The following is a 23,082-nucleotide window of genomic DNA, read 5'->3' on the forward strand; positions in this document are numbered from 1 at the left end:
TTAAAATGTTGCCCATTAAAACTCACATGCTGGGCTCAGTACTTCTACTCTGTATCAAAATCCCTTGTTTATGTCATAACTAAAATGCCTCCCACAGGAAAGGAAAAGATGACTTATCAATGACAAAGTTAGCAGCTGAAGATGAATTGAGGTGGAAGATGCCTTTTCTCTACTTACTATATGGCCACAGCCTGTTAGGAATGGTTAAGGGAAGGATAGGTGACACAGTGCCCCACTGCACCTGGGACACCTTTCTTGGCACCCATCAAGGTGTCCTACCCCTCCACTTATTTGTTTTAATTAACACATTTTCTTATTGGCAGATGGGATTGCTGTGAAATAAATTTCTGTTAGTGCTGGAAACTGTGGGTTCAAAGGAGTTGTTAGTGTGTTGGGGCTCAGACCCCACCTCTGTCTCGTACACAGTCTTTTGGGCAGGTGACTTGTCCTTTGCCACATCTCCCAGAGCAGCCATTTTGTGGTGGAACCCATCTCACTCCGATGATACTGTGATTACTTAAATGAATACCCCAAAACGTGACTTAGGAGCATATCTGGTGCACTCTGAAACAAAGAAGTTTGGGCGGCTGCAACCATACAAATCAGTGTTTTTTGTATTGATAATATCAATGGAGTTGCTACTTTGCAGCCAAAAAACTCCAACAGCTGTGGAATTTTTCTTTCCAATCACCATTCTTGGGGGAATAAAAAAGACCCAAGGTTGTGCTATTGTGGGTCCCTGAATGCCTAAAACCCTGTTCCTCCTCACCTCTCCAAGCAATGAGTAACTTAGGCATCATCAGCCTCCAATCCAAGGATCAGATCTTCACTGGATGCACAGTAACATGCAGACAGCTCTGCCGACTTCTACTGTTGCTCATGTGTGTTTGACCTGTTCTGCAGATGGGTACAACTGCAATGCCTGTGCAGTGGACACAGGAGGGTCGTCAGCACATAGTCCTCCCTCACCCATAACATGCATAAAAAGGTGGTGGTGGGGTTGTACTCCCATTTCAGCTTTAAATCACTCAGAGCAGGAGCTTGGCCAAGTGCAAATGGTGCACATATGGCTTTACACAGAAGGGGAGGGCGTTTAGTGGGCACTTCCAAACGTAACTCAAGTACAGTGGTAGTTTTGTAGAAATTGTTGTTACGCCCCCCTTTTCTAAGCAACTCATGAGTTGTCCTCAACCAGCAGTCTCAAACTGAGCAGCTGAAACAGCCACCACCACCAGCATCTAAGGCCTGGGGAGTGGACATTTTCCTTCATTGTCTCCACAGAGCCTTCAGAAGTCACAAAAGCCTTTAAAAGGCAGTTTTATACATTAATTTTCACATTGTCAGCTGCCTTGGAGGCCTGTTGTCACGCAAAAATATGAGATATAAATATGCTAAAGAAAAATACCACATCTGCTAGGGTTAGGACTTTTTTTAAATGGGTGTGGTGGATGAGCTTCACTACCCATAAGCTACAGAGCCAGTTATATGTGCTCCTCAGCACAGTGGACAGGGCTGCATCAGAAGACACCAGAATTGCCAGCATGGGATTCTCACATTGTGTTTCCAAGCACAATCTGCAACTTGTGCTGTTGTATTTACTTCTGTCCTGCGGCTCTGTCAGTGTGCGTGCTCTCTAAGATTTATCACTAATGCCCAAGCCTTAAGACCATCAAAGCTTAGGCAGATCAAGCTTATGTGAATCTCATACCTTGTTCTCAAAGCACACGGACTGTGTACTTGTGGCAAAGTGATTCACATACATGATTTCATGGATTTCTCATCTAGGAACATCACTGTTGGCCTCTCAACTGTGGGGCCTGGTGTGAACCACATGGCTTCAGACACTTTTTTTTTTTTAAAGCACAAGATCTGAAGAGTGGGCATACAGAGAGAGAGAGAGAGAGAGAGAGAGAGAGAGTTAGTTTCTGGGGGTGGGGAGAAGCTATGTGAAAGACATGCTAATCACCCAGTTTGGACTGTAGGCCACTCACCCAGTTTGGACTGTAGGCAGAAGTTCCACATTTAGCTATGCCCCTTTTGTTGCGGGCATTTTCTGGATTTGCATTCTGGACAGTTCGAAGTTCTTTTTGGCCACTACCCTGATGCATATTCAAACTCACCCAGCCCACATACCCAGGAAAGAGGTCTTACCACTAGGCTGCTCTAGGTGGCTGTTTAGAGCTAAATACTTCCAGTAGTGCAATGTGCTCCTGCAGTTCATTGAGTGAGAAATAAGGATGGAGGAACTGGTGCTATACCAAGGTGAAGACTGAGCAACAAAACAGAACCCCTATGGCAACAGGAGGGGTCAGACATGGAATTTGGGGTGGTGGTGGTATGGGAGAAATAGAATCTGCCTAGTAAGGTGCTGGGTAGGAATGCTAACTCGGATTTAAGAACTCAGGCTCATTGAGCTCAGGCTTGGAAACACGGTAGAGGCAGATCTGGCTGTGAGGATATAAATGAAGGAGGTATGACAAGCCCCAGATCAAGAAGCATCTAGCAATTCTTTCCCCCAACTATCTCAAAAAGGCTCTGTGGAGAGGGAAAGGTTGGCAAATACAGAGGATTGAGCCATGGAATATGAATAGGAGTAAGCAATTCACAAAAGGAGGAAGAGTTGATGTTAGAGGAGAACTATGGTAAAGGATAGGGGCTGTAGCTCAGTAGTAGAGCACCTGCTTTGCAAGCAGAAGTTCCCGAATTTGATTCCCGGCATCTCCAGGTAGGGCAGGAAAAACTCCTGCCTGAAACCCTGGAGACCTACTGTTAGTCACTATTTACAATACAGGGCTAGATGGACCAATAGTCTGACTCAGTATAATGCAGCTTTCTATGTATGTTCCTATGATAGCATAGTGAATGTAGGACTCATCACAAAAGTAGGGAGCAGAGCACAGTCAGGAGCAAGGAAATAGAACAAGTTACAAGGAAATGCATAGGCATGACTACATGGAGGGGAGGGGTTCAAGTTCAACACACCATTGCAGGTGCTTGACAGGAGATAGGACTGTAGGGAGAACAATAACTACTTCACAGCAACCCAGCCCGAGTCTTCAAAACACCTCCAGACATAGATAAGTGGCAAGACAGAACCTCTAAGTAAGAGGAAGAGGTGCTACGCCTATAACACAACCTGAAGAACTTGCAGCTAACACACTTTCCCGAAACAGGCTATAGACACTGTCATTTGAACACCTTCCATAGGCAGAAAACTTTCTTGGACTGTAGAGCTAGCTACCATTTTCAAAACAATTTTTATTTACCCACACAAAGAGCAACTTCATGTTTAACATAATGCGCCTCACTAAATGGCGGTGAAATTCTTTGCCAACAGAGAGAGCAGCTCCCCCTGCAGTATTGCTAGATTAGAAGAGGCTTATTTTTTATCAGTGAAATCCATGAGCTTTATGACAGTGCAGAGAAAGAGGGCTAAATGAGAATGCAAGCCATGTATACCAAGCTTGACAGCAGGACTGATGAAAGCTTTGGAAAGACACTCTTGGATTTCCCCCCACTTGCCACCTGATGCAGCAGTAAGTGCTGCTGCAATCACCCCAGCATTAGCAGCAACAGCATCCATTAGGAAATGAAGCCAAGGCAGATGAGAGAAGCACAGCATGAGGATTCAAATCTTTAAAACCTACCTTTTGGGGGACGTAATGCTGCAAAGAGGAGGGTGCAGCAGATTTGGAATTGACAGAACAAGAAGGCACAAGGAGGGAGACAAAAAAAGAGAAATCAAGAAAAGATCAGCAATTTCATATATCCCCACCAAGGTGTGTGAAAGAAACCTACAGAGAAACACACAGAGTAAGATTTGGATTAAACAAAAAGTGAGATCAAAAGATAGTTGAACATTCACCATTTTATCAGTTCTCAATTCCTTCTCAGTTGCCCAAATTCTGTCTGATCACGTTTTTCCTTTCATACAATGCCTATCCACACAGCAGCTTATAACTGCCTCTTCTACCTTCACTTTGTCCAGATACTGGGATTTTTTGAGACACATGAAGCATCAGCAGTACTTCTGTTTGCCTATAATAAAACGTGTCTTATCCATTCCTCTAGCAAGGCACTGTGGAAGGTTCTAGAAAGTGGCGCTGGAAAGAACCAACATTTTCCAGACAATGGCTCTCCTTCAGGTCCTCACCTCTGATAAATTGAATTAGTGCATGGAGGGTATTAAAGGTGTTCTTTTGCTGCACTAGGCATGGATACCCAACTGCCATCTCAAATTCTAACAGTTCTTTTCCCCATTGTTAGCCCTGTACCTGACTGAAATGCCAGCAAGTCTCAGTGCTTCTGCATTTCACCGATTTAATAGCAGTGGCTTTTTCACTTAAAATATGAACTGAACTTTAAAAAAAGAGGTAGGATTTTATAAGTGCTGTACTAACTAGTCCTAGCCTAGCTATTTTTCTAAAGCTGAAAAACAAGTATACTGTTGGAGTGAGGCTAAACTGAGTATAGCACCATGTATAAAATCCTACTTGAAGTAATTAGTGTGATACACAATGTGGGAAACAAACATTGGTTTCATTGATGGTTATAAACTGGTGCAGCACACTACTCCTGTGTTAGCAAGGTCTACTAATTAACAACTCTACCCATCTGGGCTCTTCTTTAAGAGGCATTGCCTCTCTAGCAATAAAAAGAACTGGGTGCAGCACTGACCAATGTACAAGAAGCCTGACCTAGTGTAATGTAGACTGGTATTGTCCCATCATGCAGACAGGAAAATAATGCAACCTTTAAGAATCTCTTGTGAAAGAGGCCTGATTCCCAAGGCTTCAAGTATTCCAGTGAATGCCTTTAAAACTGCTTAGAATGTTTCAAACATAGGATACTGACAATACAGAAGATGAAGCAGCCACATGATGTGTTTATCATTGCAGGTGTTTGTTAAGTTTATTATTGGGAATCTCAGGTGCAAACTACCTGTTATACACAAATGCATATACGGAAACCCCAACTGCTTTTCAGCGAGAAGCAGCCATAGGACACTGCACGTTTGAGCAGGGAAAGCTTGTGCAAGTGTGGACATAACCTTTCCTCACTAGCTGCTTTTCTACTCACATTTTTTGCCCGCAAAAGGGAGGGGGGAGAAGAAGTTGAGAATTGTGGTAAGTTCTCCCTGCCCCCTCCCCCTTGGCCACACACACAATGGTATTTAAAATTGCATGCTTCCTGGGTTGCTTTTCTTTTTACACTGAAAATCAGGGCTTGGTTACCCCCATACACGTGCAAGAGATAGTTTGACTTTAAGAACAAACAGCTGGTAAGAAAGACATGCCTTGGCAAAGTGGTGGTTGCTTGCAAACCACCAAGATTTGATTAAACATGAGCTTCACAAATCTTAACTGTAGCTCAACAGTCTACATTTGGCCTGTCAGGGGCTCTGGGCTTGAACTGGGGATCATCATGACCTGAGGCCGAGACCTACTCATTGCTGTCTAGGGAATGTGTATGCTTGAGCCTCAGAGTTGTCTTTAGAAAAAAGGGAACTGAGGTGGGCAACAGTGGGTCTTGCAATTGGCAGGCAGTATAAAGCCTCTGGATTGGCTGGGGCTTATACATCTAGCAGGAGCCTGGCTTTCTACCTTTGCCTGCTCAGAGCAGTACCCTCTGCTTGCTGCAGTTCAGCTGTCCTCTGAAGCCACTGACATCCAAGAAGATGGGCTAAAAGTTGTAGATTTGGGCATAGCTGTCTACAGACCTGGCCTGACTACAACCCAAATATTACTAGCTTAGGACTGTATGCAGATGGAATTCCCAATGATTAAGCAAAGTGATCTTCCTTTCAGCCCTTTGCACATATGAAATGATCAATTGTTTGTCAGGCTGCTGCTAAGTTTTGTGAAGCTTTACGTTTTGGGACAATCAGCAACTGGGAAATATTTCCTCTGCTGAAGTTTCTGTGATTAGAGAGCACCAGCTGCTTTTCAGATTATACAGAAGCAGCAAGTTCCCATGTCTCCTGTCAGCCTTGTCCTACTTCTAGTGATAAATGGAATATGTAGAATGTTGACCCAACCCTCTGAAACATTAAAGCTTCCTGCAAGAATGGAGAGGCTTTAATGTGTTCAGGAACATGTGTCAGCTGAGTAAGCTCCAGAAGAGCCTCTTAGAGCGTATTTTGATCAAAGACATCTCATGCACATAACCTGACCAGCTTTTCCTTTCAGCCATTTTCCTCCTGTTTTTGTTTAGGAGCTTCATCGCAATAGTTATATTTAACCACAGGTTCTTCTCACTCAGCTAATATCCATATAGGAACTGTGTCACCTTGGATACAGACTTCTTTGTACAAGAGGTTTTAGATAGCAACATCATTCTTATTTGTAAGTGAAGTTGAGTTTATTCTGAAACACACTAAGGCACGTAGCAAAATCCTCATTTTTAAAAATGAAAAGTGACCTTAGAAGGCTATGATTTTGAGTGGAAGAACAGCAGGAGGGAAGGGGGTGTGTGCTTTACTTCTCCCCTGCTGGCTGTTTTCTGCTCAAAACCATGTACCCCAGCTGCTTTCCTGCTGTATATTCACATCTGGAACCTTGTAGGAAGGAAAGCAACTGAGGGTAATTTTGAACAGACAACAGACAGCAGGTAAAGGGTAGAGCACCATGTTTCCTTCTGCGCTCAAAATTCCAGCCTCCTGAGGCTACTTTTCAATAAAAGCTAGAAAAGTTAGTGTTTTGTCACATGCAACATGTTGTTTCACCTTCATGAAACAACAACAGTGTTTTCTTTTAAAATCATCTTGCATATTTGACAGTGACTTTTGTAGGTCTGAACCTGAAACGTTAAGCATCACTCCCCAAATATAACAGTTCCTGGTGCTTTTACTTTGTTTTCTGGGTCCCTATTTATTAAAAATATTTATATCTTACCTTTCCATTATTTTAAGATGCTCAAGGCAGTTTGCAACATATTTAAAACACAGGAAAGGAAAGGTTCCTCCTGTGCAAGCACCGGGTCATTACTGACCCCTAGAGGGACGCCTGCTTACGCTGGCGTTTCCATGGCAGACTATAGCGGGGTGGTTTGCCATTGCCTTCCCCAGTCGTGACTACCTTTCCCCCAGCAAGCTAGGTACTCATTTTACCGACCTTGGAAGGATGGAAGGCTGAGTTGACCTGAGCCGGCTACCTAGGACCCAGCTTCCACTGGGATCGAACTCAGGTCGTGGGGAGAGTTTCAGTTGCAATACTGCCACCTACCACTCTGCACCACACAAGGAAAATTCCAGATTTAAAGACAGACAGAAGCATAGCAGGTAGACAACAAGTTCAGTGGATGAGCGGAATAATTTCGACTTGGAAGGACAGAAGCCTGTTGAGAGAGCAAGATCTTTACCAATTGGGGGGGGGGGGCAGACAATGCAAAACAAAGCTTCCTAAATAGGACGTTCCATGATCTGGGCATGGCCACAGAAAAGACACTCTCCTACACTTCTGACAGCTCACCCTCAGTGACCAACAAATGAAAAGAGCAGCCTTTTCAGTTTATTTCAATGAAAAGGCAGGTTGGAGATGATCCTTTAGCTACCTTCTTTGAAAGCCCAATTACTAGAAAATGAACAAGCAAATATATGCATGTAACTGAAGTATGTAGTTCTCACAGGCTATAGAGATCTTTGGTACACGAACTGTACTGTATATATACTTCTGCAATGGTTGCAGCGCCCCCAATTTTACAACACTATTCATTTTCCCATGTAAGTAAGCGCGTCAGAGGAAAAAAGTCATTTTGGGATATGTATAAAGCCCCATTACCTCTTCTGTTTGACTGTTATGCCTTTCTGCTGAAGAGCCTTCTCATTGGCCAACTGCAAAAGCTGGATCTCCTTCCGTGAAAAGAGCCGAATTGCAAATGCTTTCTCTAGCAGTTTCTCAGGAGACACCGACTTTGCAATATCCCTAACAAAAGCCCGGATGTCCTGCTGTACATTGTCTGACTCCATGGTTTGCCCAACTCTGACTTTATGAAAGAATTTGAGGAGAGCTAGAGCGACACGGTAGAGTACCTTGTAGCCCTCTACCAAGAATACGTCAAAGACTCGTGCGATGTAAGTCATAGGCAGCTCTCCAAATAGCCACCGTTGCCAGTCGGAATACACTTCTAGCACATCATCTGAGACTGCCACCATCAGCTTGTGGGCCGCCTGACAATATTTGTTAACCAGATCCCCAAAAGTCATGCAAGACGACTCAAAAGCCAAGAACGTCTGGTCAATGAAATGCTTAGATGGATCATTGCAGGCAAGGATGCGGCAAACTTTCTCAAAGCACTCTGCTTCATCTCTGCTGTAATGGAGGAGGAGGGCCACTACTGAAGGCAGAGCTGGGCAGAACGATATGTCTGGAAACTGGCTTGCGATGCATGAGATTATCTTCCTAACTGCCCCAATGCCCTCTGCATTAAGACAGTAAGTCGGAACAAGGCTATTATCCACAAATTCTGGAAGTGGAAGGGTGTTGCTGTTACGTTTGCCTGCAATTTTCACCACAATGTCCCGGTAGACATGGGCATCTGGAGTCACTGTGCGGCAAGGGATATCATTAATCAGTTTATGGTACACTTTTGCTCTTAAGGAATGGTTCTTGGCCCAATACCCCTGGCGAGCTAGTTGTTTCAGGTCTTGAAATTCTGTGCTGGTCAGTTCCTTTGCATCTTGGTCCTGGATTGTTGCATCCATCTTATCCCAATCTATAAAGCGGCTATATTCACCCATAGTTGTCAAGATTGTCTTTGTAGGACGACATAAAAGCAAGTATTTTATCTGGGCCTTGCAGGACTTACCCTTTTTCCTGGAAGAGAACCAAATACACAAAAGGTAAACTTGCATTTTCCTGTTAGGAATAACTGGGTGCAAGTTACTGGAGCAACAGTTTATGGCTAACACACACACATAAAGGAATATGCCTGAACCATTTCAGGTTGCCTCAAGGAGCTTTATCAGATGCTCATCGAGAGCCATTTTAACTAGTGATGCCATCAGGACTTATACTTCTGGGCTTGGAAATACAAGTCTCAGGGTCTTGTAATGCTCACCTAAAGTGTAAAAGCAGGTATTATGAGCCCTGAATTGTCCAGTGGCACCCCTGATGGCAAGCCATTGCAGCAAAGGGAGGGCAGTCTTGCCCCCTTCCCTCTTTGGTGCTTGTACTGCAGAGCACCACATCATATCCCATTAACTCTTAGAAAACGCAGTGCTGGGGGAGTGAGGAAGGAGACCTTCCCTGCAGTAGTGCTGCCACCAAAGGACTGATACCACAATGCCTACCCTATAAGTAGGATGAGAGAAAGGGGGGGGGGGTTGGAAGTTTATCCCCCTACTTATTTCTGAAGTAAGATTGGCTCAGAAACAAGACAAGCAATTTACTGGGGGTTTGGGGGTAGGAACAGTCCAGCTTATTTCCAAGCCAATATGATATAAGCCAGGGAGAACTTGGCACCTCTAGTTTTAGCTTGTCACTAAAGAAACAGAAATAAAGACCCAGTTCGCACATAAAGGTGGCAATCCCTGGATTAACCTAGGAATTACTGCCGGCAAGTGAAATGAAGTGTGCTCATCACTTTCATTTTCAGTTAACCCGGAAACTGTGGGTTAAAGAACCAAGGCTTAACCCAGAAATTGCCCGATTAATTCTTGGGTAAACTCTGGATTGTTCAATTGTTCAGAGCTAACCCATAGGTACTGGGTTTCGACATCACTAAATAACCCAAGAATGGGGCCTGGGTCGTTAGCTGAAAACAGAAGCAACAAGTTTGTGGCTGGTGGCAGTAATTCTTGGGTTAACCCAGGACGGGCCACCATTACGTGTGAACCAGGTAGGTCAACTGAGTCTCCTGGGGTAAAGAATTACAGAGCCTGAATGCCATCACTGATAAGGCCCTAACTGCCTGTCCACCTGCTAGGCCTCAGAAAGTGGCAGGACTGTGTGCAGGGCCTCCCCTAATGATAAAAGCGTACAAGTAGATTTATATGGGAAGAGCTGGTCCTTGAGATAGTCAAGATTCAAACCATTTTAGGCTTTAAAAGGTTAAAACCAGCACTTTGAATCAGGGCTGGGAACAAGCCAGGAGACAATGAAGTTGGTACTGTATTGGTATTATGTGATCTGCACAGGTTTCTGACAGCAGTCTAGCTGCTGCATTTTGCACCTTCTGAAATCTAAAGGAATGACTGAAATCTCTGCAAAATGGTGCCTCAACCCTTTCCTACCAGTCAACCAAGAAGGATACCATGGCCAATGGTATTGAAAGCCACCAAGAGATCCAGCAGAACAGGGAGGCATTTTCCCTGTCCAGTTCCAGATGGCTGCCTCAGTCCCCAGATTGAATAGGATCCAGAAAAATCAGTGTTATTCAGGGATCTCTGTAACTGAGATGTCAACCCCAGCTCTACTTTACTTAAGAATGGTACCCTTGAAACTGGCCAATAGGTTTAAGTCTGTGGGATCTAGGGAGGGTTTCTTAAATAAAGGCCCTACTACAGCCATCTTTGCAACTGCTGGGACTACACCTTCTCTAAATGAGGAATTGAGAACACTCTGACAGCCAGACAACTTCTGGCTGCTTTAATTAGCTAGGAAGGGAGGGGCTGAATTTATATGGGGTGCTGAAAAATAAAAATGCAAACATATGCTACTGCCATCTTGGAAGGTGTTGGGAGCCATTTCTTACAATAAAAGCAGAATTTGCAGAATAAGAACCTTAGTTTCTAGATATTTCTGGAAAACATAATAGCTTGGGGAGCATGCAAACTTGGGAGCATGATAGGATTTCACTAATTATAGCCTAGCAAAAACAAAGCGTCCCGTAGCAACTTAAAGGCCACTTTATGGCAAAATAAATTATGTAATTAAGGAGCTACAGGACTCTTTATTTTACCTGTGACAAGATAACATGCCCCTTCATGGATCACTGTCTTGTTGTCGAAGGGGCTTGTGTAACTCAGTGAAGCCATAAGCTAAGCCATGCAGGGCCACCCAAGATGGACAGGTCATGGTGGAGAGTTATGACAAAATGTGGTCCACTGGAGAAGGAAATGGCAACCCACTCCAGTATTCTTGCCAAGAAAACCCCATGGAATGTATCACAAGGCTAAAAGATATGACGCCGGAAGATGAGCCCCTCAGGTCGGAAGGTGTCCAATATGCTACTGGGGAAGAGCAGAGGGTATTTCCAAGTAGCACCAGAAAGAGTGAAGCGGCTGGGCCAAAGCCGAAAGGACACTCATCTGTGGATGTGTCTGGTGGTGAAAAGAAAATCCGATGCTGTAAAGAACAATATTGTTTAGGAACCTGGAATGTCAGATCAATGAATCAAGGTAAGCTGGAGGTGGTCAAACATGAGATGGCAAGATTGAACATCGACATCTTGGGAATCAGCGAACTAAAATGGACAAGCATGGGCGAATTTAATTCAGGTGACCATCATATCTATTATTGTGGGCAAGAATCCCTTAGAAGAAATGGAGTAGCATTCATAGTCAACAAAAAGGTGGGAAAAGCAGTACTGGGCTACAATCTCAAAAACGATAGAATCTCAGTACGAATCCAAGGCAAACCATTCAACATCACGGTAATTCAAGTCTATGCCCCAACCACTGAGGCCGAAGAAGCTGAGGTTGATCGGTTCTATGAAGACCTACAACACCTTCTAGAACCAAAAAAAGATGTCCTCTTCATCATAGGGGATTGAAATGCTAAAGTAGGAAGTCAGGAAATCACCGGGATAACAGGCAAGCATGGCCTTGGTGTACAAAATGAAGCAGGACAAAGGCTAATAGAGTTTTGCCAAGAGAACATGCTGATCATAGCAAACACTCTTTTCCAACAGCACAAGAGGCGACTCTACACATGGACATCACCAGATGGTCAATATCGAAATCAGATTGATTATGTCCTTTGCAGCCAAAGATGGAGAAGCTCTATACAGTCAGTCAAAACAAGACCTGGAGCTGACTGTGGCTCAGATCATGAGCTTCTTATTGCAACATTTCGGCTTAAATTGAAGAATGTAGGGAAAACCACTAAACCATACAGGTACGACCTAAATCATATCCCTTATGAATATACAGTGGAGGTGACGAATAGATTTAAGGGATTAGACCTGATAGACAGAGTGCCTGAGGAACAATGGATGGAGGTCCGTAACATTGTTCAGGAGGCAGCAACGAAATCCATCCAAAGAAAAAGAAATGCAAGAAAGCCAAGTGGCTGTCTGAGGAGGCTTTACAAGTAGCTGAGGAAAGAAGGGAAGCGAAAAGCAAGGGAGAAAGGGGAAGATATACCCAACTGAATGTAGAGTTCCAGAGAACAGCAAGGAGAGACAAGAAGGCCTTCTTAAATGAACAATGCAAAGAAATCGAGGAAAACAACAGAATGGGAAAGACTAGAGATCTTTTCAAGAAAATCGGAGATCTCAAGGGAATGTTTCATGCAAAACGGGCATGATAAAGGACAAAGAAGGCAGGGACCTAACAGAAGCAGATGAGGGTAAGAGGAGGTGGAAAGAATACACAGAAGAACTATACAGGAAAGATCTGAATGTCCCTGATAGCCATGATAGTGCGGTCACTGAACTTGAGCCGGACATCCTCGACAGTGAAGTCAAGTGGGCCTTAGGAAGCATTACTAACAACAAAACTAGCGGAGATGACAGTATTCCAGCTGAGCTATTTAAGATCCTAAAAGATGATGCTGTTAAAGTGCTGCACTCAATATGCCCACACATTTGGAACACTCAGCACTGGCCACAAGACTGGAAAAGGTCAGTTTACATTCCAATTCCAAAGAAGGGCAACGCCAAAGAGTGTTCAAACTACCATACAATTGCGCTCATTTCACATGCCAGCAAGGTGATGCTCAAAATCCTACAAGCTAGGCTTCAGCAGTATGTGAACCAAGAACTACCGGAAGTACAAGCTGGGTTTCGAAGAGGCAGAGGAACTAGCGATCAAATTGCCAACATTTGCTGGATCATGGAGAAAGCAAGAGAATTCCAGAAAAATGTCTATTTCTGCTTCATTGACTACGCTCAAGCCTTGGATTGTGTGGATCACAACAAACTGTGGCAAATTCTGAAAGTGATGGGAGTACCAGACCACCTTACCTGTCTCCTGAGAAACCTGTACGAGGGTCAAGAAGCAACAGTAAGAACTGGACACGGAACAACCGACTGGTTCAAAATTGGGAAAGGAGTACGACAGGGCTGTATATTGTCGCCCTGCTTATTTAATTTATATGCAGAGTACATCATGAGAAATGCCGGGTTGGATGAATCACAGGTCGGAATTAAGATTGCCGGGAGAATTATCAACAACCTCAGATACGCAGACGATACCACTCTAATGGCAGAAAGTGAAGAGGATCTAAAGAGCCTGTTGTTGAGGGTGAAAGTGGAGAGTGCAAAAGCTGGTTTGAAACTCAACATTAAAAAAACTAAAATTATGACATCTGGCCCCATCACTTCCTGGCATATAGAAGGGGAAGAAATGGAAGCAGTGACAGATTTTATTTTCTTGGGCTCCAAGATCACTGCAGACGGTGACTGTAGCCATGAAATTAAAAGACGCTTGCTCCTTGGGAGGAAAGCTATGGCAAACCTAGACAGCATAGTAAGAAGCCGACAAAGGTTCGTGTAATCAAAGCTATGGTTTTCCCAGTAGCAACATATGGCTGTGAGAGCTGGACTCTAAGGAATGCTGAGCGCCACAGAATTGATGCTTTCGAAATGTGGTGCTGGAGAAGACTCTTACGAGTCCCTGTACTGCAAGGAGGTCAAATCAGTCCATCCTAAAGGAAATCAACTGCTCATTGGAAGGACAGATACTGAAGCTCAAATATTTTGGCCACCTAATGCGAAGAGAAAACTCCCTGGAAAAGACCCTGATGCTGGGAAAGACTGAAGGCAAAAGGAGAAGGAGACGGCAGAGGATGAGATGGCTAGATAGGATCACTGATGCAATGAATATGAACTTGAGCACACTCCGGGAGAGAGCGCAGGACAGGAAGGCCTGGCGTGCTATGGTCCATGGGGTCACGAAGAGTCGGACACGACTTAACAACAAAGCTAACATGTCTACCCTTCTGGAAGCTATAGACACACAAGGCAAGCTGGCAATGCCTGTACAATATATGAGAGACTAGGATTCCAACAACTTAGTCAGAAGTGTATACTCACTATTTATATAGCAATTCTGTCTGTGGTATGCAATAAATGGTTTAGTCCCAGAGGCTTCTTTATAGTTTAACAAGTAGTTCTGAAACAAAAAGGACACAAAAATGTTTTTTTAAGAGGAGCTTTGGAAATCCTGTAATGGCTGCCACATAAGTGCTAAGACAGACTTAATAAAGACAAGTTAAAACCACTATAAGTGGCCTTCACCACCCACAAACCAAACAGCTTTAAGAAATTGAGTATTTATGGGTATGTTCTCTATAACAGGTTACATTAAATGCTTGAAATATGACTAGCTCATGTGCCCCTGGAGAGTTGTTGTCTCTTCTGTTAAAACTGTTATGAACTTTTGCCTATTCAAAATAAAACACAGTTATGAATACTATATATAAATCAGACATAGCTAAGAGGGCAACAGATCCAGTCCAGATAGATCCAGACTCTGGTTGAATATTAATCTGGATATTTGATATTCTACATTAGTTTCAGTATGAAAATATGTCACTCTTTAAACAAAACATACATAATCTTACAGTAGTTTCCCCCCCTCTTTTAAGTCTAGTGCTATTTGGGTATGAAAGTTTAAAAAGGAAAATATTCCCATCTGACAGTGGCCTGTTATCAAATCACACGTGTTTATCCCAACCCTAGTTTTCTGATAGGATTTATGAGGCAACTCACTGTAGTATTTAGGTCTTCTAACGTTTCAAATATTATGGCATATCAGAGTGTATGAGTTTCTGGCTTAGAGTCCCCTTGCTTTTTCAGGACAGTCATGATAAGTAAGCTATTATGGACTGAATTTAGTCACCAAAGTTGCAGTTTTAGCACATACTTGTCAGCTTCTATGCAAAATGTTCTGCATAATTTTCATTCTACCTATGAAGTCTTTGTGCGAAGATTTCTAATGTGCGTGACCTCAGTGGTGCCCTATGTAGACATGGCTTGAATCTACATATGGGTGATATGTAGAATCTAAATTGAGTCTGCCAGAGACCATATAGTGAATGCAACATTCAGGTAAGGGCTAGATGGAGTGCTTCATGTAGGCTTTACATGACTTCAAGTGGGACCAGGAATAAAATGTTGCTGTGTTGAGTGCTCCTGTTGAGGATTCTACCCAGCTGTGCCCTTTTCCAGGATACTGCATTCTACCCTGCCCTCACCATGCATTTCCCATATCTCTGCGCCCCCCCCCCCCGCCAGTCAATCAGCATTTCATGGCTACGTTGAGCATGTCCAATCCTCACTGAGCTGTTATGGAGACCCCCCAATTTTTTGTACTTCTGCAAACCTTGGGGTTCCCCTGGGCCTGCTGATACTTCCCCTTTGTATATGGATGGTGCCATTTCGGTTACAAAAGGATCCACTGAGACAATGAGTTTGCTATTAGCATACAGGTGTCAATCCAGGGGAATCTATAGTATACGTTTTTGAAAATGAACTCCAGATGACAAAATATCACATTTTATGCAGAATCTGCAGTTAACAACAAAATCCTGATAATATAGTGCTAGGCAACCTTTTTGGGCCTGTGGACACATTTTGCAGTGTGTCCATGCAACTGACTGCACCAAAGGCTGAGTACATGGCAGAGGTGGTGTCTGAGCCCCAACACACTATGCAACTCCTTTGAACTCTGTTTTCAGCACCAACAGAACTTACTTCACAGAAAGCAAACTCTTTTTCTCTCGCTCTACCCCCCACCAGCCAACTCACCCCCCCTTCTAGATCACCACCCACAGATGTTCTGTCTCTCCTACACATAACCCCCCTGCCCATGTGTCCATCAGTGAACCAAGAAATGAGTAAGGGGCACATTGGTGCCCATGGGAATTACACTGCCTACACCCATGATAATGCATAAGAACTTAAGAAGAGCCCTGCTGGATCAGACCAAGGGTCCATCTAGTCCAGCATTCTGTTCACACAGTGCCTGACCAGCTGTCAATGGGAAACCCACAAGCAGGACATGAGTGCAACAGCACCCTCCCACCCATGTTCCCCAGCAACTAGTGTACATAGGCTTATTGCTTCTGGTACTGGAGGTAGCATAGAATCATAGGGTTGGAAGGGGCCTACAACACCATCGAGTCCAACCCCCCTGCTCAATGCAGGAAGCCTGATTCCCAGGCGGTCTCCCATCCAAGTACTGACCAGGGCTGACCCTGCTTAGCTTCTGAGATCACTCTTTTTCATTTAAGCTGCATAGAGGGCACCAGGACTAGTAGCCACTTTCTCCAGGAATTTTTCTAACCCCCTTTTAAAGGCATCCAAATGGGTGACCATCGCTACATCTTGTGGCAGAGAATGCCATAGTTTAACTATGTGCTGTGTGAAGAAGTCTTCCTTGTATTTGTCCTGAATCTCCCACCAATCAGCTTCATAAGTTGACCCCAGGGTCTAGTATTATGAGAGGGAAAAATATCTCATCATCCAAATTCTCCACACCATGCATAATTTTGTGCATCTCTATCATGTCTCCCCTTACCCTCCTTTTTCCAAACTAAACAATCCCAGCTGTTGTAACCTTCCCTCATAGGAGAGTTGTTCCAGCCCTTTGATAATTTTAGTTGCCCTTTTCTGCACTTTTCCAGCTTTACGATATCTTTTTTTAGGTGCAGTGACCATAACTGTATACAGTATTCTAAGTGTGGTTGCACTATAGATTTGCAATATGATATTGGCAGTTTTATTCTCAATTCCTTTCATAATTATGCCTAACATGGAGTGTTCCTTTTTTACAGCAGCCGCACACTGGGCTGATGTCTTCATTGAGCTGCCCATCATAATCCCAAGACCTCTTCCTGGTCAGTCACCGCTAGCTCAGATCCCATCAGGTTATACTTGAAGTTGGGATTTTTTGCCCCATCGTGCAACACTTTACACTTGCTTATGTTGAAACATATTTGCCATTTAGATGCCCATTCTCCCAGTTTGGAAAGATCCTTTTGGAGCTCCTTACGATCCCTTTTTGTTTTAACCACCCTAAATAATTTGGTGTCATCAGCAAACGTGGCCACTTCGCTGCTCACTCCTAATTCCACATCATTTATAAACAAGTTGAAAAGCATTGGTCCCAATACAGGTCCCTGTGGGGCCCCACTGTTTACATCCCTCCACTGGGAGAATTTACCATTTATTCCTACTCTCTGCTTTCTGTTCTTTAACCAGTGACTGATCCATAAGAGGACCTCTCCTCTTATTCCATGACTACTAAGTTTGCTCAGGAGTCTTTGGTGAGGGACTTTATCAAAAGACCTTTGGAAGTCTTTTGTCCAAGTAAACAAGTTTGGAAGTCCAAGTAAACAAGTAAAATAATGCAATAGTCTCTTCACATTTTTGGCATGGGTATTATTACCCATGTCAGAGAAGTGTGCAAACTATAAATCTTTCTTTTGGAAGGGGGTAATAAAGGGACAAACTTTTATCACATCACAACATTAAACGATCACTTGCATGCCTTAACTGGCCATAACAGTTAAAACTTTATATATACACGCCAATATTGGCTCAGACGCAATACTTTTCAATTGACTCAGTATACACATTCAGGATCACTTCATATGTTATACATTTTAGGTGATAAATAGTTTTAAATTGTACCTAAAAATGCAAGCTGTGAATGTGCCAAATACATGCACTATTCGGGCATGCTGGCTACAGCTAATGAGCGGCTGCAGCTTCCCATCATGTGCACATTTGGTGGTACTCTGCACAATATATGAAATTCTGCTCAGTTGCCAGTTATCAAGTTTTTATTTGCAGAGGGAGCCAAAGCTCACTGGTGGAACACCTGCTTTTCATACGGAAGGTCCAAGGTTCAATCCCTGCCATCTCCAATTAAAACAATGGGAAAGACCTCTACCCTTGACAGGTTACTGCCTGTCAAGTAAACTAGCCTTTCCTACCCTGGTGCCCTGTAGATGTTGGACTACAACCCCCAACATTCCTAGCAAGAATGGTCATTGGCCATGCTGACAGGGGATGACAGGAGTTACAGTCCAACACATCTGGAGGGCACCAGGGTGGGGAAGGCTGGAGTAGAAAATACTGGGCAAGAAGGGACAAGTAGTCTGATCAGGTATAAAGTCACTTCTTAGAGTCCTGATTAGCATGCATATGTGACGCAGCCTCATGTTGGTTTCAAACCAGAATTGTACTAACTTTTGCAGACTGCAGCACAGGTACATGTCTCACCTTTTCTTGCCAGTTTCCTCTGTGACAGAGTCCCTTTATTTCCTGCCTCAGCACCTACAGATTACATCTCCCATGTATTCCAGTTAAGCATATAGATTTTCCGCACAGTGCATAGGTGAAAACCACGGCAGTTGCCCTCCAATGATTGCTTATTTATATCAGGCTTGAAAATAGCAACCTTCAAGACAGTATTTATGGTATAAGCCTCTTTAGGTCTTTTGAAGCTCAGCGTCAGAAGTTTTAAACTCTGTGTATACAGAAAGTAGGAAAACAAAAGAGAAACTTCTGCAAACTGGAGGCAATTGTGTTTAATGGCAGAAGCTTCCCAAAACCGCTGGTTCCCTTCTGGTTTGCTGGAAGCTATGGAACAGAAATATTTAGAATGGGCTGGGATGCTGAGAAGGGATGGAACTCTTTTCAGGTTTCTGGTAGGCCTCTCTTTCTTGGCTGGCTCAAGAGGAGACATAGCCCACCCCTTGGAGTCCTGAGCAGATGGGCCCATCCTGATACAGCTGGCATTGCCAAATGTTGGCTGCTGCCTCTTGGGAAATGACTCTTCACAAGACTACCTCCAGCACTGTACAAAAAAGTAAAATTCCATTTTCTCCAAAGTAATCCAAATACTGTGATTTTTAAGTACTACAATTAACATTAGTGCTTGTTTTACAGAAATCATTTTAGTCTTGTTAAACATGCGGAGGGGCAGAAAGCTATGGACACCAGTCTGTGTTCAATAAAATCCTTCCAACTCCTTCCAAGATTTCATCAAGTGTAGCACATACCCTTCAGCCTACCACTGCAGCCTTAAAGGCTAGAAATTTGCTTTAAAAAGAATTGTTTTGTTGGATCAAAGCAAGATCAATCTCATCCAAATTCTGATTCCAGTAGAACCCTGATGCAAGTTTCTTTGAAGCATCTAAGCAGGGTATGTCAACAACCCGCTCCTGCTTTCCCATAGCATCTAGTAATCAGAATTATATTGCCTTGCACATGGAGATTCCATTAAACCATAAAAGCTAGTAATTGTAGACTTACAGTGTAATTCTAGGCACATTTACTTGGAAGAAAATCCCACCATATTCAATTAAACTTACTCCCTAGTAACTGTTTAGGACTGCCGCCTTACCTTAATATTTATCTGTGGCACAGACTGTATATTTCCTTTTTGGAAACAGCCATGTCCTAGCGTCAAAAGCCCAGTCTATTCTATTTGTAGTCTCAAGGGTTCTTGAGAGCAGTGCCCAGCGGTCGATGAGGAACAAAGTTCAGATGTGAATGGATGGGAATTTGATCCTCCTTGACCCACGGGCTTGTACAACATAGCTGAGCCAGAGTCACTCTTTCAGTAGTCTGATCAAACAAAGTCTTTAGAATCTGTCTGCTCCAGATAGACAAAGTGGCAGGCTGCCGAAGGGAAGAGATAAACTTTGTTTTGTGCTCTTCAGTGGGCTGGCCTTGCAGCAGAAAAGGCTGGTCCAGTGGCTGGCAAGACAACTGGTTCATATACTAGATTTCTGTTTACTTGTAGCCCAGCCACTTGTGGCAAATAAGAATCAAAGCCCACCAAGCTTTTATAGCAAGTCCAATACTTATTTTGTTTTAGGCTACATATGACGAATGTAGGCAAATTTTGTGTGTGCCTGCTAGCTAACTTTTGTGGAGCTTTCTGTTCTGGCAACATTATCTTCTTTGGATCAATTGAGAAGGTGAGTGCAGACCATTTTGCACTTCCCCAGAGCGCTGAATCATATCTATGACGCTTATTCTGGCCAGAATAATTTGTTCGTCTTTAAGGTGCTACAAGACTTGTTTCTGCTGCAACAGACTAACATTACTACTCTGGAAACGGTGGTGTTGATACTTTATACAGTAAGGTCTTCGCAACTTGGGGAATGCACTTGACTTCTATTAGTATAAAAATATTGTAGAAGCGGAAAAGGTTAACATGACCTTCCTCTTTCAACATATTCTTTCACCATATTTCTCCCAGTTGGTTTTAAGATGAACTCTTAGATTTCTTAGCTACCATTAATGCCACCATGGACAAATATAATGGCCACAAACATTAGGACCAGCTTGAAAACTCTGTTGTGCCTGCACTGCACAACAAGCATGATGGGTACAATGCCTCCATTTTGCATAATGCTGCTTTATTTCCACTTTAATAGCCAGGAGCTCTGAATCTGCTTATATCAGTCCTTCCCTTGAAAATGTTTTTTAAATGCTTGCGATGGACTGAAGACAGATACATTGTCAGTCCCTGTTTGGCAATTTATTTTTTTACGAGGGCCATATTCTTGAATTAAGCTAAGGCCGAAAAGCCAGCAACATCGGTTCCACCAACAGACTTGAAACACAGATAAGCAGCTCTTTATCCCTTTTTCCACCGGTGTGAACTGCAACAGAGGCTTTGTCAGAGTTCTTACCTCATTCTACTCCGCTTAGCCATAGGCCACTCCTTCTGTACCTCAACTACTCACTTCAATTTGCCAGTTTCTTGCTTATGCATGTGAGTGAGCAACAGAAGTATATAAAAACAGAACTCTTGACAGAGCTTCTGTTACACTTCACAGTGAAGGGCGCTTCTACTTTTGCCATAGCTCCTACAGGAAAAAACTAAAATGCATAATAAGGTATCCTTAGGTTTGGTGTTTATACTAGAAACCAGATGGTAATCACTTTGAAGGGGAGAACCAGCCTTCAAATTACTATTTACCCCCACTCTACTACTGTCAACTCAGACTCTTGCAATAAGATGTAATTCTAGCTTTGTATGAAGCTGGGAATCCTCAGTTCCAAATTCTTGTCACAGAGATGTCCCTGGTTTTGTTTAAAGAAACCTCCAGGTGATTAGCAAGTCTTCAGGTTTCTTTATACAGACATGTAGAAGTCTAGACAGGCAAGGCAACACGAACCACTGTGGTGCTTTCAAAGGAATCCCTACGAAAACATCTGGTCCACTGAACAATAAGACATGTATTATTGGCAACAAAAGCAGTTATCTCACCTTAGGATGTATCTAGCCCAGTTAATCTATGAGACTTAATGAAATACTGTTCAGTTCCTGCAGTGGAGTTCTTCCATCACTAATGCAGAGAGTTCAATGGATTGCCTTAATGAGGTTAAATGTAGTTTAATCATCTCCCTATGACATATCCCAGGCTCTGGAGACATCAGCACCAGCTTCTCTAGCCACTTCAGATGGGTTGCAGGAATACAGATCTGAATACAGAAGATGGAAGCCCTGTGGGCGAGTGGTTCCCAAGTCCAGGAGATAGGCTCATTGCTTGTTCTGGATGGGACTGCACTCCCTCTGAAAGTTTTGTAGTCTGGGGGTACTCCTAGATCCATTACTGTCACTGGAGGCCCAAGTAACCATGGTGGCTTAGAGTAGAGATGGGAATATTCCCTACCTGTTGTTCCACAGGGGAATCCGCCTGCGGGAGTAGGTGATCTGTCCAGGCTGGCTCCGCTCCACATCGATCCTGCAGAGCCAGCTGCCAGCTCTGTATCGCTGGCGAATTTCGGCGATATGGGCAGCCGGCAGCCATTGCCGCATGTCTGTATAAGTAAGTCTCCGGATGCAAATGGTGTAGTGGGGCCATTTGCGGCCATAAAGCTGGTAGATTAGCCTAAATGCAGCCATAAATGGCTGCATTTAGGCTAATCTATGAGCTTTACGGCCACAAATGGTGCCCAATACACCATTTGCGTCCGGAGACTTACTTATACAGACATACGGCAATGGCTGCCAGCTGTATCGACTTTCACCAGTGATGCAGAGCAGGCAGCCGGCTCCACAGGATCGAAGTCGAGAGAGATCCAACCCGGATGCATTCCGCAGGGAGGCGGAGGTGAGTGCTCTGTTCTGCCACGGACTCTGGTCGATACGGCTGGCAGCTATTGCCATATGTCTATATAAGTAAGTCTCCAGACGCAAATGGCGTAGTGGGCACCATTTGTGGCCGTGAAGCTGGTAGAACGGAGTCTAAAGAATCCGGCCTCACTGGAGTCCGTGGCGGAGTTCTCCGCCATCCCTAGCTTGAAGTAACTTCCATCAGCTTCAGCTGGTTCACTAGCTACGGCCTCTCCCGGACAGTGATAGCTTGGCCACAATGGTACAGGTGTGGTAACTTCAGGACTGGATCACTGCAATGCACTCTACATGGGGCTGCCCTTAAGGGTGCTCCGGAAGTTGGAGCTAGTACAGAATGCAGCAGCTCCGCTGTTGTCAGAAGCTGCCTCTTTTCAGCATGCAGCTCCTTTGCTGACAGAACTGCACTGGCTGCCTCTTTGCTACCAGGCCATGTTTAAGGTTGTGGTGTATAAAGCCCTGAACAACTTGGGACCTGGATACCTGAGAAAGTGTCTTCCTGCTATCAACCTGCTTGGTCACCAAGGTCATCAGAAGGCAGCCAGTGCAGTTCCCTGGTAGTTCCACATGGACCTATGGCCAGATTGGAGTCCACATAGAGAAGAGCCTTCAGTGTGGTGGCCTCCTTTCTATGGAACCCCCTGCCTCTGGAGGTTATGCAGATGCCAACACTGTGTTGTTTCTGGTGCCTCCTAGAAAGAGCTTTATTACAGGAAGCCTGTAACTGACCAGCCATGGTTTTACTGTTAATCTCTTCTTTAAAATACTTTTTAATATGGTGTTTTATCATTTTATCTATTATTGTTCATCACTCC

General features: G+C 43.8%; 1 protein-coding gene across 4 annotated transcripts in view; it reads right to left on the minus strand.

Annotated features, from left to right (window-relative positions):
* TBC1D24 (TBC1 domain family member 24) overlaps positions 1 to 23,082 on the minus strand; it is a 43,235-nt gene that overhangs the window by 15,040 nt on the left and 5,113 nt on the right. For 2 of the 4 annotated variants that reach the window (XM_084818730.1, XM_084818729.1), the window contains exons 2-3: positions 14,197 to 14,275; positions 7,779 to 8,813 (exon numbers count right to left, since the gene is read on the minus strand). In XM_084818730.1, coding sequence (XP_084674856.1) covers positions 7,779 to 8,737 — 959 coding nt within the window. In that variant the 5' untranslated portion in view covers positions 8,738 to 8,813; positions 14,197 to 14,275. Of the gene's footprint in view, positions 1 to 3,647; positions 3,666 to 7,778; positions 8,814 to 14,196; positions 14,276 to 19,519; positions 22,021 to 23,082 lie in introns of those variants that run through there. The other 2 variants (XM_084818728.1, XM_084818732.1) reach the window with 2 other exon arrangements.

Source organism: Heloderma suspectum, chromosome 12, assembly GCF_057233095.1.
Source record: "Heloderma suspectum isolate Gila_16-S chromosome 12, 16-S_ref, whole genome shotgun sequence".
NCBI lineage: Eukaryota > Metazoa > Chordata > Lepidosauria > Squamata > Helodermatidae > Heloderma > Heloderma suspectum.